The 16,044-nt window shown below is 35.6% G+C and overlaps 1 protein-coding gene across 1 annotated transcript; it reads right to left on the bottom strand.

Annotated features, from left to right (window-relative positions):
- Window positions 1-7,840: 7,840 nt before the first annotated feature.
- LOC109153604 lies at window positions 7,841-11,089 on the bottom strand. The gene is made up of 8 exons (XM_019301454.1): window positions 10,862-11,089; window positions 9,512-10,221; window positions 8,818-9,125; window positions 8,565-8,738; window positions 8,365-8,469; window positions 8,214-8,277; window positions 8,034-8,132; window positions 7,841-7,943 (listed from the first exon to the last, which is right to left on the bottom strand). Exons 2-8 carry the CDS (start codon window positions 9,962-9,964, stop codon window positions 7,857-7,859), a joined length of 1,290 nt encoding a protein of 429 aa, XP_019156999.1. The 5' UTR covers window positions 9,965-10,221; window positions 10,862-11,089; the 3' UTR covers window positions 7,841-7,856.
- Between the last annotated feature and the right edge of the window lie 4,955 nt (window positions 11,090-16,044).

The raw sequence follows: 16,044 nt of genomic DNA, 5'->3' as shown, positions 1-16,044 counted from the left end.
TATTTCCATTGCAATTCTCTCTTTTGAGATTAGTATATATATTTCTATATTCTCCCAATTTAACATCTTATTATTTTGTCATTTATTATATATTTTCCTATTATTCAACTTCTATAATTCTCAATTTTCGATTCTTCGCTTCCGCATTATTCCGCTATATTCCTAACAAGTGGTATCAGAGCCAAGTTTATTTGAGAATTATTTTCAAAGATGTCAACTGTCACTAAGTTCGATATGGAGAAGTTCGACGGGAAAATTAGCTTTTCTATCTGGAAGGTTCAGATGGAAGCCGTTCTAACCCAGAACGGTTTGAAGAAAGCGCTAGCTGGGAAGAAGAAGAAACCGGCTGCAATGACAGATGTAGATTGGGAAGATCTGGATGACAAGGCACGTTCAACCATTCTTTTGTGCCTGTCTAAAGAGGTTCTACGTGAGGTATTAAGTGAGACGACTGCGTCAGATTTATGGTCCAAGCTGGATACGCTTTACATGGCCAAAACTCTGGCAAACACGCTACGCCTGAAGGAGCGTCTGTACACAATCCGTATGACGGAAGGTACTTCTATTAAGTCTCACTTAGATGAATTCAATTCTATTTTATTGGACTTGGAAAATATTGATGTCATAATTGACGATGAGGATCGTGCTGTTTTATTGCTTGTCTCTCTCCCTAATTCATATAAGCATTTCAAAGAAATTATGCTGTATGGTAATAGTAGTGATACCCTTACTTTCAACAGTGTTAAGTCAAACCTATTGTCCAAAGAAAAGTTTGACTTTGAAATTAAGTCTGAGGACAAAGGTGAAGGCTTGACTGTAAGGGGTCGTTCACTTGAATCAGGGAGTAGCAATAAAAATTCTAGATCCAAGTCCAAAGGACATAAGTCCAACAAATCCTGTAAGTACTGCAAGAAGCATGGTCATGATGTGACTGAATGCTTCAAGTTGAAAAACAAGCAAGAGAGAGAAAAGAAGTCCGCTGAAGCTAGTGTTGTTGAAAGTGATTCAGAAGGCGATGTTTTGTTATCTGTTAGCTCCGGTTGCAAACGGAGCGAAACCGAGTGGATTCTGGACTCTGGTTGTACATTCCACATGTGTCCCCACAAAGATTGGTTCATCTCTCTGGAACCGGTTGATGGTGGAGTTGTCTTGCTGGGTAATGATACCCAATGCAAGGTTAGTGGAATTGGAAGTGTTCAGATTAAAACTCATGATAACGTTGTCAGGACTCTTACCAATGTTCGGTATATTCCTGATTTGAAACGCAATCTGATATCATTGGGCACCTTGGAATCTCTGGGGTGCAAGTACACAGCTGAAGGTGGAGTTTTGAAGGTCATAAAAGGCTCTCTTGTTCTCTTGAAAGCTTCTCGTTCCGGAAGCTTGTACATCTTGCAAGGCAGTACTGTGACGGGTTCAGTAGCCATATCCTCATCGATGTCTGATGCGGATCTCACTCAATTATGGCATATGCGTCTGGGGCATATGAGTGAGAAAGGCATGCACCTCCTGAGCAAGAAAGGTTTCCTTGTTGGTTCAGGTACGGGTAAATTACAATTTTGTGAGCATTGTGTTTTTGGGAAACAAAAGAGGGTTAGTTTCTCTACTGCTACACACCGTACCAAAGATGTATTGGAATATATACATTCCGATTTATGGGGACCGACTAAATTCCAGTCTATGGGAGGCTGTAGATATTTCATGTCTATTATTGATGACTTTTCCCGTAAGGTTTGGGTCTATTTCTTGAAACACAAAAATCAGGCATTTTCTATTTTCAAGAAGTGGAAAATACTTGTTGAGACTCAGACAGGAAAAAAAGTCAAGAAGCTCAGGACAGACAATGGCTTGGAGTTCTGTGAGTCAGATTTCAATGACTTTTGTGCGGCAAATGGAATCGCTAGGCACAAGACCTTGCCTGGTAAACCCCAGCAGAATGGTGTTGCCGAACGTTTGAACAGGACTCTATTGGAAAGAGCTCGTTGTATGCTCTCTAATGCTGGGTTATGGAAACGGCGTGATTTTTGGGCCGAGGCCGTTTCTACTGCTTGCTATTTGGTGAATAGATCTCCACATTCATCCCTTGATTTCAAAATTCCAGAGGAAGTTTGGTCAGGTAATCCTGTTGATTACTCTATCTTAAGAGTTTTTGGATGTCCTGCTTATGCTCATTCCAGTACGGGTAAATTAAACCCGAGAGCTGTCAAATGCATTTTCCTTGGTTATGCTTCTGAGTCAAAAGGGTATCGTCTATGGTCTCCTGATTCTCGGAAAATCATTCTGAGTCGAGATATCACTTTTGATGAAAATGCACTACTTTCTTCTGGAAAAGTTCCCAGTACTGGTGAGACGCAAAGTACTGGTGAGAAGGTGGAGTTTGAGTTCAGGCCTATTGATAGTGTTACTACTGCTGATGGTAATACTAAAGATGATGCATCTACTAGCACAACACCTCTCGTCGAGCCACAGCGAGAGTATTCCATTGCTATGGATCGGCCTAGGAGGACAATCAAGAAACCTGCTAGGTACGCTAGTGACGATGAAACCAACATGGTTGCTTATGCTCTTTCAGTCGCATAGGAGATTGATGGTGATCCATCCTGCTATTCTGAGGCTCTTCCTATTGCTAAATTCAAGCAGTGCTTGAGTTTAGTCGGCTTTTCCAATTGTTAATTTCTGCCATGGATTTGATCCAAGGTGGAGATTGTAAGGAAGTAATATTTGTGGCTCAAAATCCATGCTTATCAGCAAATGACGCAAACGCATTCCTTGACTCAGCATGCCATTAACACCACGTTGCAGTCCACGTTCTCCGACATTTGCTCTCTCATCCTCTGCATGGCGCAATAGTCTACTTCCTAGTTGTATAAATAGTTTATCTTATTTGCATTTGTAATCACATCAGCATTGATTCATCATTCATTCCTTTATTTCTTTTTCTCACGTAGACAAATATATATATTTCCATTGCAATTCTCTCTTTTGAGATTAGTATATATATTTCTATATTCTCCCAATTTAACATCTTATTATTTTGTCATTTATTATATATTTTCCTATTATTCAACTTCTATAATTCTCAATTTTCGATTCTTCGCTTCCGCATTATTCCGCTATATTCCTAACAATATTGAAGGTGTTGAAGACATCTTGGCAAGCTTGTCTACTGATGTTATTGGCATGCACGTCCAACTCAATATGATGATGTAGGATTCGTTGGAGCAGCTAGTAGTATACCGTAGAGCGTATTGTGCTTCCCTTTTTGTACTCCTTATTGATCATCTAGTGGATTGGGGTGACGTGAGTTGTTCCGCAGACGTAGGAGTGTGGCTCGGAACTGCATGAACATTTCTTGATGTCTGGTTCCATTTATCTTTATCTTTCGTTGTTCATTAATCTTTCTGGCGTAAATTATGTAGCTTATCCAAATTAACAACTTAAAATTTAGTAAAAACTTCTAGGTAATCGCTTGCATTCAAGATCCACGATCTTTTTCAAATCATTTGATCATCTGTTCTTAATTTTGGATATTTATGAATTTTAAAATGTGATTCATATGTTCCGTAAAAAATTAATTTATCGATTTTTTAAATATAGTGTCATAATTTATGAAAATTATGACGGTAAAAATGTCAATGTAGATTTATGTTAATATGGTAATATATGCTTGATTAAGTTAACTGTGACTGTACATATATTATTATTGTGGACAAAACATTGAGCATGCACCCATGCGGCAAAATATAAACATGAAGCCATCAATAGTTATGTTGTGGAACCGTGTTCACCATGCGCATGGTGAACACGGGATAGATCCATAATTTCTAAACTGTAGATTCATAATTTTTATACTGTAGATTCATAACATCTATATTGTAGATTCATAATTTCTATATTGTAGATTCATAATTTTTGTACTGTAGATTCATAATATCTGTACTGTGAAGACGAAATAACGCGATTGCGAAGAGAGAAACGTCGTTAACAACAAATGAAATACAAAATTATGAATCTATAGCATATAAATTATGGATCTACCCATGTGTTCACCATGCGCATGGTGAACACGTTTCCACAGCATAATTTGCGTGAAGCCATGGGTTGGTTCAGATGTAGGGGTGAGCATCGATCGGTTACGGTCAATAACCGACCGATAACCGAAAAACTGATAACTTTTTTGAACCCTCATAACCGACCAACTATACACACATAACTGACCGAAACCGAATGTCGGTTTCGGTCGATAATTTTGGTAACCGAAAAACCGCTATTGTTTACAATACATAATAAATAACAAATGTAAAATTACAGTAAATTACACTACATCAAATTGTACTATTACATGTGTAGGTACAATGAATAAATTGTTCAAAGAATCAAAATCATAACACAAATTGCACAACCCAAAATTCAAAACTGTAGCTTTAGACGGCGGACACTGGAGGAACCAAGCAGATCTGTAATTTTGTTCATAGAATTCGTATGATTTTTTTTTATATATATAATTCCAAGTTAACAAATACTCAAATAAAAAGTAGTCTACGACTTACCTTTAATTCCTTTGAAAGGCTTTGATTATTGAGAAGGACAGAATGGTTCTCGAGGGAAGGGTTCTACAGAGTTCTACAGGGGTTTACATAGTTCTAAAAAGACAAGTGGACTATTAAATGTTTAATTGAATATTTGGGACTCTTGATATATATATATATATATATATATATATATATATATATATTAACTTTAACGGGCTAACACTCTATATTGATTGATATGAAAAAAAAAAAACAAGTAAAAAAATATAACTAATAATAATTAGTGAAACACTAAAACACTAAAACACTTAAAAAAAAGTAAGAATAAGGACAAAATTGGCCACTGAACGTAACTCGAAAGTACAATCAGGTCACTCATCTTAGAAAAGGTGTAATTACCCTACTCAACGTCCCAAATGCCTCTAACTTTACGGGATAGCCGATTTCCAATCCTTCTTTCCAGTTGATTGCTGACATGGACAATTACATGGCATTAGTGATTTTATTTCTTTATTTTCTTTCATTTTCGTTGCTTCTCGCGTGTAAGAAACAAACATTTTCTTCTTGGATTTCCCTTCTTGATTCCAGAATACAGTCCCATATTTGATGACGAGATCGGAGAGAAAGAAATCATCCACGCGGTAGAAAATCAAGAACCGGAGGAACTTGCAGATGAAGAAGCTCAAGAACCATAAACTAATGGTTGTTCAACTGATGGAATACGATCCCAGTGTCTCACAAAACCCCAAACCCCTTGATTCTAGTGTCTCTTCTTTCTCTTCTTGATTTCAGAATACAATCCCAATGTCTCGCAAAATCCCAAACCCCTTCTTGCTCCCTCTGCCCGCTCCCCGACGGCGCTCTCAAGCCTACCACAGACGAAAAATGGGCCCACCTTCTATGCGCTCTCTTCGTTCCTGAGGTGTTCTTCACCGACCCAGAAGGTCGGGAAGGGATCGACTACACCAAAGTGCCCAATACAAGATCGGACCGCAACTGTTATCTCTGCAATTCAAAAAATGGGTGCGCCATTGATTGCTCTGAGCCCAAATGCCCCTTGGCCTTTCATCTCACCACCCGCCTCACCGCCACCGCCAAGCTCAACCTAACCCTCTCTGCTAAAAACCTTAACAAGAAATTGATCTACACACAAAAACCCATCTCCCTCACTGCCTTCGCCTCCCAAGTAACCCAAGACAGCGGTTGCTTCCCGGGTTTCCCCAGCGACCCGAATAACATCACAATAATCCACTCAAAGAAAATCGAAGAAGAAGAAGAAATCGAAAAAATCGAAGATCAAGAAGAGAAATCGAAGAAGAAAATTTGTTTCTTACACACTGGAAACGCGATTCCGATTCCGTCTCCCTCACCTCCCAAGTTCTCGACACCCGATTCCGTCTCCGAACTCAATTCAGATCTAAAGAGAAGACGCGGATTGCCCATCAAGATCGTCATGGACACCATGGTTGTGCTGAAGCTTGAGAAATTGAAGAGAAAGAAGAGAAAGAAAAGAAATCGGCTAGAAAGACTGGAGAAAAACACGCTGGAAGCAACAAAAATTAAAGAAAAATAAAGAAATGCAATTGTTAATGCCATGTAATCGTCCATGTCAGCAATCAACCAAACCGGCTATCCGGTAAAATTGGAGGCAATTGGGGCGTTGAGTGGGATAATTGCACTTTTTTATGTCGAGTAGTCTAATTGCACTTTCATGTTATGTTCAGTGACCAATTTAACATTTAGGGTGTGTTTGGAAACTCGAAAAATGATTTCTGAAAAATCATTTTTCGGGTTTTGAATGTTTAGCTAGACAAGGAAAAAAGAAGTCAAAGGAAAATAAGTTGTGGTCAATGACTCTCTTTTTTGGAAAATGACTTCCCCCCAAAAAAAAGAGGAAGTCATTTTCCAAGTTCTCTACACTCATCAGACACCTCACGCCTCTTCTCTATGCGACTCTGCCCTCTCCTCACGCGTCACTCCTCACTCCTCTTCTCTCTGCCCTCTCCTCACGCCGCTTCTCCCTGCCCTCTCCTCACGCCGCTTCTCTCTCACCTTCTTCCAAGTTGCCGGGCCGGAAACCAGTCGGCGAAGACTCAGGCACCAGATCTCAGGTCAAGCTTTTTGGATTCACAGGGTCGGAATCATCGTCATCGTGGCCACCATGGGCGGTGGCGGAGACGACGAGGAAGAGGAGGAAGGCCGCGAAGAGAAGAAATCGAAGCTTTGTTTCAGAACGCCATTTTCCTCGACGCGGCACTTGGAGGTGTAAAATTTGTAGTTCATGAGCAAAACGCAGTCCCTAGGATCGCAAATCGTGTGCTTTCCAGTGAAATATTCAAGTATTCCATATTTTCATTAAACCAGAGGATTTCATTTGCTGATAAAATATTTTTAGCATTCAATTTAAGTATTTGAGTGTTTTTTGCTGATGAAAAAGTGTGTAGTTGGTGGCAATCGAATGAGATTTTCAATATTGAAAAGAAATGGCAAGGCAATATTTTTTTCCAAGAATTGGGAGATTTGGAAGAAAGGAAAGTAGTGTTAGTTCTGGGAGGATCTTTAGGTGCCAATCCAATCAATGTCAAGCTTTTGAATTTGTATTCTATTGTGTTGGATGAGAGGAAGGTTTTGTTTCTCATTTGGCAGAGACGGGTGTGGAAGCTTTAATTAAACTTTGCAGTGAGATTAAATTTTAATTAAACAAAATAATGAAAATCTTTAGTTGTAAATTTTTCAGAAGATGAACCAAACACATAAAGACAGTTTTCTGCTTTACAGCCAAACACAGGAAAGTAAAACGTTTTCCAGAAAATAACTCATTTTCCAGAAGTCATTTTCCTGCTTTCCAAACCGACCCTTATTCTTAAAAAATATAAAATAAATGACCAAAACTTGTGTGACCATGAGACGGTGTCGGATTATAGTCAATTTAGTGTGTAAGTATCACAATTTCAATTATAAATATTAAAAATATTTATCGTTAGTAATAATCAATTTAACCCTAAAATAGTACAAAATTATTAATTTGCAACTCTTGTACAAGAGTATCCACGTACAAGAGTATATCCTTGTACAAGGGTCGCATATGATGGGTTTAGAAAAGCCAAAAGCTCCTAAATTTTTTTTTATTTAAAATCATGTACATAATTTTGCAAAACTATACAATATACTCTTCACAATAACACAATAATATACTCTAAATTTCACAATCATACAAAAACTTAACACAATATATTATCACAATACCTACTATCAACACAATAATAAAAATCAACACATATTTAAAATTAAAATCAAGAGAATTGTTCAAAAAAAAAAAAAAAGTTACATGCATTCTTCCAAAAAGTGTTTCGCCCACAAGTCACGAATCTCATCTATTTCGTTGATAGAGTACGAATTTTGTTCAAATACCTACAAAATAATTTAATTAATCAAATTATTAAATATGTTAATTAATAAATTATAATTTATTCATAGATACTTCTATTTAATTTCACTTACCTCATCAAAACAATCAACCGATGAATATTTTGTCACCATCTCATACATGTTTCGCAATACATAATATCCACACTCAACACCTCCCGATTGTTGCGGACACTACAAAATGTATATATATTTTAGTAGTTGAAACAATAAATAAAAAATTAAAATATCATTTTAAAACTTTAATTTTCATACTTTGCATTGCTTCCAATTGACCATCCTAGTTCCTCGCCCGTTCGTAGGAATATGTCGAAATGCCCTATATTAAAAACAAACATGTATAAGAATTTATAAACAATATAATAAAATTTAAAATACTTATACTAATGATAAAGTCTTTACTTACATATTCACACAAGGTTTAACTTCAATGGTGCGATTACAAGCCTTGGGATCAAACACATATACGCTTCTTGAGCGTATGCAAATCACAAGAAGTAACCAATGATGTCTACATAAAAAAACACACATTATAAGTTTAATATCAAATATTTCAAATAAAGTTATTAAGTTATATTAATAAAGTAAAAGGACTATTTTTCTTACTCTTGATGATATGGTGCTAAAATGAATTGTTCATTCTTGTGCTGATCCATGACATGAATGAGATATGACGTAACGGCAACACCATTTAAGTTAACCATATCCTTTGAAATCTGAGTTGGACACGCAAACCCGATTGACGTGACTCCAAACTCATTACACAATCGATTAAGAAATCTGAAAATTAACAAATAAGAAACATTAATAAACATAAAAAACAAATGTATATAAAACACAAGAATAAATATAAACTTACAATATAAATACTTGTATAATTGAGACGCCAAGCCAATTCATCGTCAACAAATCCTGTATATCCTCCATCATCACATAAACATAACCCACATTTCTATGATGAAAGATTGTTTGATCTATCTCCAAATCAATGTAGTCTTCACCAGAAGGTAATAATGTCAACAAATTGACTAACTGCTTGCAATTGTCCCCCAAGTGCGGTAAAACATCATCGCTAACAATCGGAGGTAGCGTACCAATAATAGGTAGTTCACCACTTTGATTTTTAATTTTTTTATTTTGTCTTGGTGAACTTATTTTGACATTTTCCTACAAATATAATGTAATATTATAGTTATACTAACATTATTTAAAATATAAACAGCAAAAACTAACTTAATAAATAAATATAAAAATGCATGCATCATCTAAAATAACTAACTACAAAGGTCTCATTGTGCAAAATTTGCCACGATTTCTCACACAATGGCATAATAGTGAGTTGGCACGGGGAGTTTAAATTCCTCTGCACAACCAACTACCTCATCACCCAAAACTTTGACATAGTTAGGTAACAATGGCTGATGATGAACCACGGTGTCATCTGTAGTTGGGTGAACCACACCCTTTGCAACAACAATTGGTGTGTCACCAAGGATATTGCAAGACGGCAAAAAAAAATAATATTTTGATTATTAAAAAACTTTTAATCTTACCTTAATTGTAGTAACTGGGTATGGATCAACTGATTGACAACTGCTACGGATAAGAGGTAGATCAAAAGGCACATGGACACTTGGAGAGTTAACCGAAGCATCTTCTGGAAGTAGATGTGTCGTCGCTTGCTGTTTGATGATATTGATCTTGGATTGCATATTTGCCCTTTTATCTTGCTTGCATTTCTCCATAACTTCTTTGATATCATCAACCTTAACAACCCCACTCGTTGTGCCCTGTTTTCCCTCTGGTTTACCAGTTCCTCTTACAGAACCTGGATAATCTTCCTTACCAAGAGCTGCTGTAGATTGTGGTTTGCAAGTTGTGGGGCCTCTTCTTTTAGGCGCAGACACAGATGTATGGTGAGAAGTAGGGGTAGATGCAGACTGATCAGGCACTGTTGTCTTTGCTTTGTAGATTGAATTAGAAACTTCATTATCACTGGGAAGCATGTCTTTTACTAATTCTAATAATCCAGTGAAACTCTTATCGCTCCATCCATTCTTTGCTTTTAAATTATATAATTTAAGCACAGCAGATGACTTAGTAAATTTAGTACACCAGAGAACAAAGGTTTTTCAACATTGTCAAACACACTTTTAAATTCTGGAGGCATTTTACTAAAATCTCCCTGCACATCATGCACCATTTCATCTATTCGGTCATTATCTTCATCATTCTCTCCATTCATGGTCTTGATTGAGAAGCCCTTATGTGAACAAAATTAAAGATCAAATTTAAAATACAAACTTAAGACTGGTAATAAATTACCATCCCTTAAACAAGCTAAGGTATTAATTAAATTAAAGGATGAAAATATAATTCCCTCTGCCAAGAAGCTAGATCCATGATAGATATTCTCACATCTTCCAGAAGCCAAATGTTTTCAAAGTTTGATCTAAATTAAAGGCTGGATTCTGACAGGTTGAATATAATTTACGCACACCAGATCAGATACAAAACTGAATTTTGTATTCTAAATAGATCAGATATTAACAATGGATGGTAATGGCTTTAATTTTGGGCTCAAAATGTAAGTACGGCTTCTAGTCAATTGCAAATGGCTATGAATATTGAATAGAATCTTTGAACTACTATTGCTCAACACCATAAATAAATTGAACTTTACTGTTCGAATAATTTGAAGACTTTGAGGTAATCAACATAACTTAGGCTATCTTTCATGCTTCCATAAATTAAAAAAAAATTAAAAAAAAAGTAAGCAGATTATGATGCAACTGATTGAGGTAATCAACATAACGGGAAGGCGAAGACAGATCAGAGGAAGCGATTCATGCACAAAACGGGAATGCTACAAAACATATTACAGAAGTGGAGGAATAGAATACCTTAAGAGAGAAAGAGAGAGACAGATCTGAAGGCACAGCGACGTACGGGGACGGTGACGGCGACGGAGACAGATCTGAAGGCGCAGACAGATCAGAAGAAGCGACGGAGACGGTGGTTTTGTCCGACGACGGAGACAGACGGACGGCGACAGATCAGTGTGGTAGCTGTAGGCCGCAAAGTATGTAAGCGACGGCGACGGCGGAGTATGTAAGCGAGAGATCTGTTTTGCGCTAGGGCCTAGGGTAGTAGGGTGTTAGATGTGTTTTTACTCGACTTTCCGCGACTCCTAACTGAGCGGTAGCTCAAAGTTCTTTTTTTTTTTTTTTTTTTTTTAAATTAATATTTTTGCGACCCTTTCTTCCAAAAAAAAAAAGTAGAGGAAATATTTATAATTTTTTTTGAGTTAATTCCATTTTTTTTGTTCCAGATTTATAAGCGACAGTCTATTTTTAGTCTCTTTTTAACAAAATATCTATATTTTGTCCTAGTATTATTATAACATGACCATTTTTTGTCATCCGTCAACAAAATCGTTGAAATGTCGTTAAAATATAAGGCATTTCGATCATTTTTATACAATGTAACTTGATCCCACTATATTTTTATGTTTATTGTTTTGAAAAATTCGTAATTGAAGATCGAAATGTCTTTTATTTAACGATATTAAAACTGTTTTGTTGATAGAGAACAAAAAATGGTCATGTCATAATAATACTAGAACCAAATGTAGATACTCTAATAAAAAAGAACTAAAAGTGGACCGCCATTTATAAATCTATGACAAAAGTAGTTTTTTTGGAAGAAAGGGTCGGGGTGTGGGGAGCCCTTAGGGTTGGGGTTCAGCCTTTTGGAAGAATGACAAAAGTAGTTTTTTTTTTTTTTTTTTTTTTTTTTTCGAGTGACTCTTTCAGAAAGAAAGGGTCACGGAAAGTAGGTTTTTTTTTTTTTTTTTTTTTTTTTTTAAATAAGTCTCCGCAATCCTTTTTTATTGAAAGAGTTACTGAAAGTTGACGCTTTTTGTTTAAAATCGCGTTCCTATTTTTTTTAAAGGGTCGCAGTTTCTTATCAATTTATTTATAATTTTGTGATTGCACATTTTTTAACCAAACACCGCCCATTTTTTAAAAAAGGTTGACAAAAATTCTAATTTTATGCTTTTTTTTTTTTTTTTTTTTTTTTTTTTGTACTAATGCTAAAGAGTATCACAATTTCACGTATAAATATTATTCTATAAAATATATATCATAAGTAACGATTTATTTTTAATTCAAATTAGTAATAAATTTTTTACAATAAGCATTACAATTTTTATCATAATTAACATTTCACGTATAAGTATTACAATAGAGTAAATTTCAATTTTGGTCCACTGACTATTGAAGTTGTGTTAATTGCAATCCCTGACTTTCAAAAGTGTTAATTTAATACTTTAACTATGTAATTTTTGTCAATTTTGATTACGCCGGCCAAATAAGACTGGAAAATTTTAAATCAACAATTTATCTTAAATAGATGGGGCAAAGTTGTCATTTCATGTTAACTCCAAATTGGGAAAGTGATGTTTGACCAAAGTCAATTTCCGATGGGACTTGCCGTCCGCTCAGCTGCTTCCTCTTACATCGCCGTCGGAGTCCAAAGTCGTCGTCAGTGCCAACGGGTGTTCTTCCGATGATTTCTTAGATGATTTAAATTCGGATTACAAGTGTTATAGATGATTTAAATTCGGATTACAAGTGCCATATATAAATTCAAATAAACTGAATTTAATCCGTCGGCAATCATCTAATATGATTCGAATTTAAATCACTGCCGTCCACTCAGCTGCTCCGACGAATTTAGTTCTTTTTATCAAATGTAATTGTGCTCTCATTATAAGATCCAGTTGCTGGAATATTTTAGATTCTTAGTTCATTTTTCCCAGAGCATTATTTTGCTTCAGTATATCTTGACTCATTGCCCTTATTCTTTTAACAATAACATCATGCACTCTGTATTTCACTACATGAAATTTGTTCTGTTATTATTATTATTATTATTATTATTATTATTATTATTATTATTTTTTTTTTTTTTTTTTTTTTTTTTTTTTTATTTTTTTTTTGACGACAACTTTGGACTCCGACGGCGATGTGAGAGGGAGCAGCTAAGCAGACGGCAAGTCCCAGAGGTCGGAAATTGTTTTTGGTCAAGCATCATTTTCCCAATTCAAAGTTAACAAGAAATGACGATTTTGTCCCTTTCATTTAAAATTAAATGTTGATTTAAAATTTTTTCAGTCACATTTGGCCAGTAATTTGATCGGCGTAACCAAAATTGATAAAAATTGCATGGTTAAGGTACTAAATTAACACTTTTGAAAGTTAGGGATTGCCATTAACACAATTGCAATAGTTAGTGGACCAAAATGAAATTTACTATATTACAATATTTACATTAGAATTACATTTGGTAAGTATCACAATTTCAGTTATAAGTATTACAATATTTATCATTATTAATAATCATTTTATCGTAAATCCGCATATAAATATTACAATATCTATTATAAGTAACAATTTATTTTGAGTACTCAAAAATTAACAATTTATTTATTTCAAATTGTTATTAAATTTTTTGTATTAAGTAATTATTATTTCTATCATAAGTAACAAGCAATTATCATAAATTTAAATCGTCTCACACAAGTGTGACTCTGACAAAAACTTGTGCGAAACCGTCTCACTAATCCTTGTCTGTGAGGCAGGTCGAGTTGTAGCCAATTGAGTGTGTAAGTATCATAATTTTAGTTATAAGTCTTACAACATTTGTTGTTAGTAACAATCAATTTTATTCTAAATAGTATCACAATTCAGAAAGTTACATTTTTGGTCCTATGACTTTTGGGGTCTTGTTAATTTCAGTACTCGACTTTAAAAACTAACAATTTAGTCCCGTAACTATGCAATTTTAACACATTTGATCCTCCCGACCAAATCACTGGACAAATGTCGCTGAAAAAATGTAAGCATTTTTAAGTTATTTATTCATGGGAGCAAAACAATCAATTTAAGTTTTTTTTTTTTTTTTTTTTTTTTTTTTTTTTTAAAGGAAAATTCATCTGTGAGATGGGCATTCTAATTTCTCAAAATTCCTAAATTGATTTTAACCTAATTTCTCAAAACCGACGAAGAACGAATGGAAGCTACTCTCGGTCGTCGGGCAGAACAATAAGTAGGGCTAGAGAAGAAGGAAGAAAGCAAGGAATCTGTCTCCTACGCTGGGCATCAACTCTGATTGAGGGATGTTTCGTCTTCTGCGACTAGACTTCGTCTCCTACAATGTGTAAATCCTCATCTGCGACCGGAACGGGTTCTGCGCCAATTACTCTACAACTAAGTAATAAACAATTTGTTAACTATTAAAATTTTATGAAATTGATAGTGTATGACAATATTTCTTGTTTGTGTGGAGTAGAATGACAGTAAAGCATATCTAGGGTTTGTCGTGTGGTTTATATATGCATAATATATTTTGTACTTGTGTTTTGTTATGTGGGAACCAATATGTGGACCAATATGTTGATTATTGTTTATTCTCTATGGGTTTGTGCTAGGGAAACCACGGTAAATGCATTCAATCTTGCTTTAAGCAAACTTAGTGGATTAGATGAAGATGCATACCAATGGTTAGGTGATAAGACTCCAACAGAATGGTTTAGATCCCACTTCTCTACAAAATGCCACTGTGATCGACATGTTGGTAAATAACATCATCTATGAGTCATGGAATACATCTATATCGGAGGAAAGGGACAAGCCAATTATAGACTGCCTAGAAATGATAAAGAAAATGTTGATGGGTAAATTCTTTGAGCAAAGACAAAAAGCAGCAGAATGGATTCATGGAAGGCTTTGATATGTCCTACCATTGTAAAATAGTTAAAGCAAATTGAGAAGGATGCAACAGGTTACTTGACAACACAATGTGATTTCTTCAAGTTTGAGGTTGGAAAATTATATAGGGATCAACAAGAGGTTGACTTGGAAAGAAAAAAATGTTCTTGTAGGAAGTGAGAGATGTCTGGCATTCCATGCAAGCATGCAATTAATATGTGCTATTTGGAATAAATATAAGAAGGGTGTACCTGTTGTGTTTGACTTTGTTCATTCATGTTACTCAAAAGAAACTTATTTGAAGAGATATAGTGGATGTATCAACCCCATGGCAGGTCCTGCTGAGTGGCCTATGTGTGACATAACCCCCCCCCCCCACCCCCCTCCATTGCCACCTTTGTATTCTGCCAAGGTAATTACTGATTGCCTACTCATTATCCTTTGTATATGTAATCTATGAACTTTGATTTAAGTTTTGGTGCTATGCAAGTTGGGAGGCCAAAGAAGCTAAGAAAAAAATCCACTGGTGAATTGAGTCAAGATGGAATTTCAGTGTCCAGAAAGCATATTCAACTACATTGTTCTCTATGTAAGCAAGCTGGACATAATTCAAGAAAGTGTCCATCTAATCTAAATAAAAAGGTATAATTTGATATAGTGTTGGATTAGAATATTAATGGGGAGTATTTGTAACTTATAGTGTTTGTTTTTTCAGTTGAAACCAAAGAAGAGGGTCATTTATGCCACCAAACAAATCCCCATCCACTTGCCTTTAGGATAGCAGCAGCAGCAGGATGACCAAACAGCATTAGGACAGCAGCAGCAGGATGACCAAACAGGATTATGACAGCAGCAACAGGATGACCAAACATGATTAGGACAACAGCAACAACAGGATGACCACACTAGATTAGGACAACAGCAACATGATGAACAAAATGAATTAGGACAGAAGCAAAGGAACCAAAGTGGCCAAGGGTAGCAGCAGGAGGTGAACCAAAATTAATAATAGAAGTGATGTGAGTCTAATTGTGCACATTTCTAATATTAGTTTGAATATATTTATTAGGCTTAAGTTCATGAATTTGGTAATTTATTTGCATAATCCCTTGTTTTATCATTTAGATATGGTTCACACTTGTTTTGAATGTTTTACGGTGTTTGTTAGTGTTTTGGAATCATTGTAGGTCAAGAGCAAAGACAAGGGTAGTTCTAGGACAAATTTGGAGTCAAAGTGAACGGAAGGACGCGTACATAGCAAGTTCGACGCGTTGAGCCAAGGGCTCGACGCGTCCAAAATTTCCAGAACC

The sequence above is a fragment of the Ipomoea nil genome, unplaced genomic scaffold (genome assembly GCF_001879475.1).
Source record: "Ipomoea nil cultivar Tokyo-kokei standard unplaced genomic scaffold, Asagao_1.1 scaffold2510, whole genome shotgun sequence".
Classification (NCBI taxonomy): Eukaryota; Viridiplantae; Streptophyta; class Magnoliopsida; order Solanales; family Convolvulaceae; genus Ipomoea; species Ipomoea nil.
This window is presented reverse-complemented; position numbering and strand designations above follow the sequence as displayed.

Excerpts from the sequence above, each read along its gene's own strand:
- LOC109153604 (XM_019301454.1), bottom strand. The coding sequence starts at position 9,964 with ATGCTTCCCAGTGATAATGAAGTTTCTAATTCAATCTACAAAGCAAAG. Across the intron at positions 8,739-8,817 it reads ATTATACAAGTATTTATATT|ATTTCTTAATCGATTGTGTA; the intron begins GTAAGTTTATAT and ends GTTAATTTTCAG. Across the intron at positions 7,944-8,033 it reads CGGTTGATTGTTTTGATGAG|GTATTTGAACAAAATTCGTA; the intron begins GTAAGTGAAATT and ends ATTATTTTGTAG.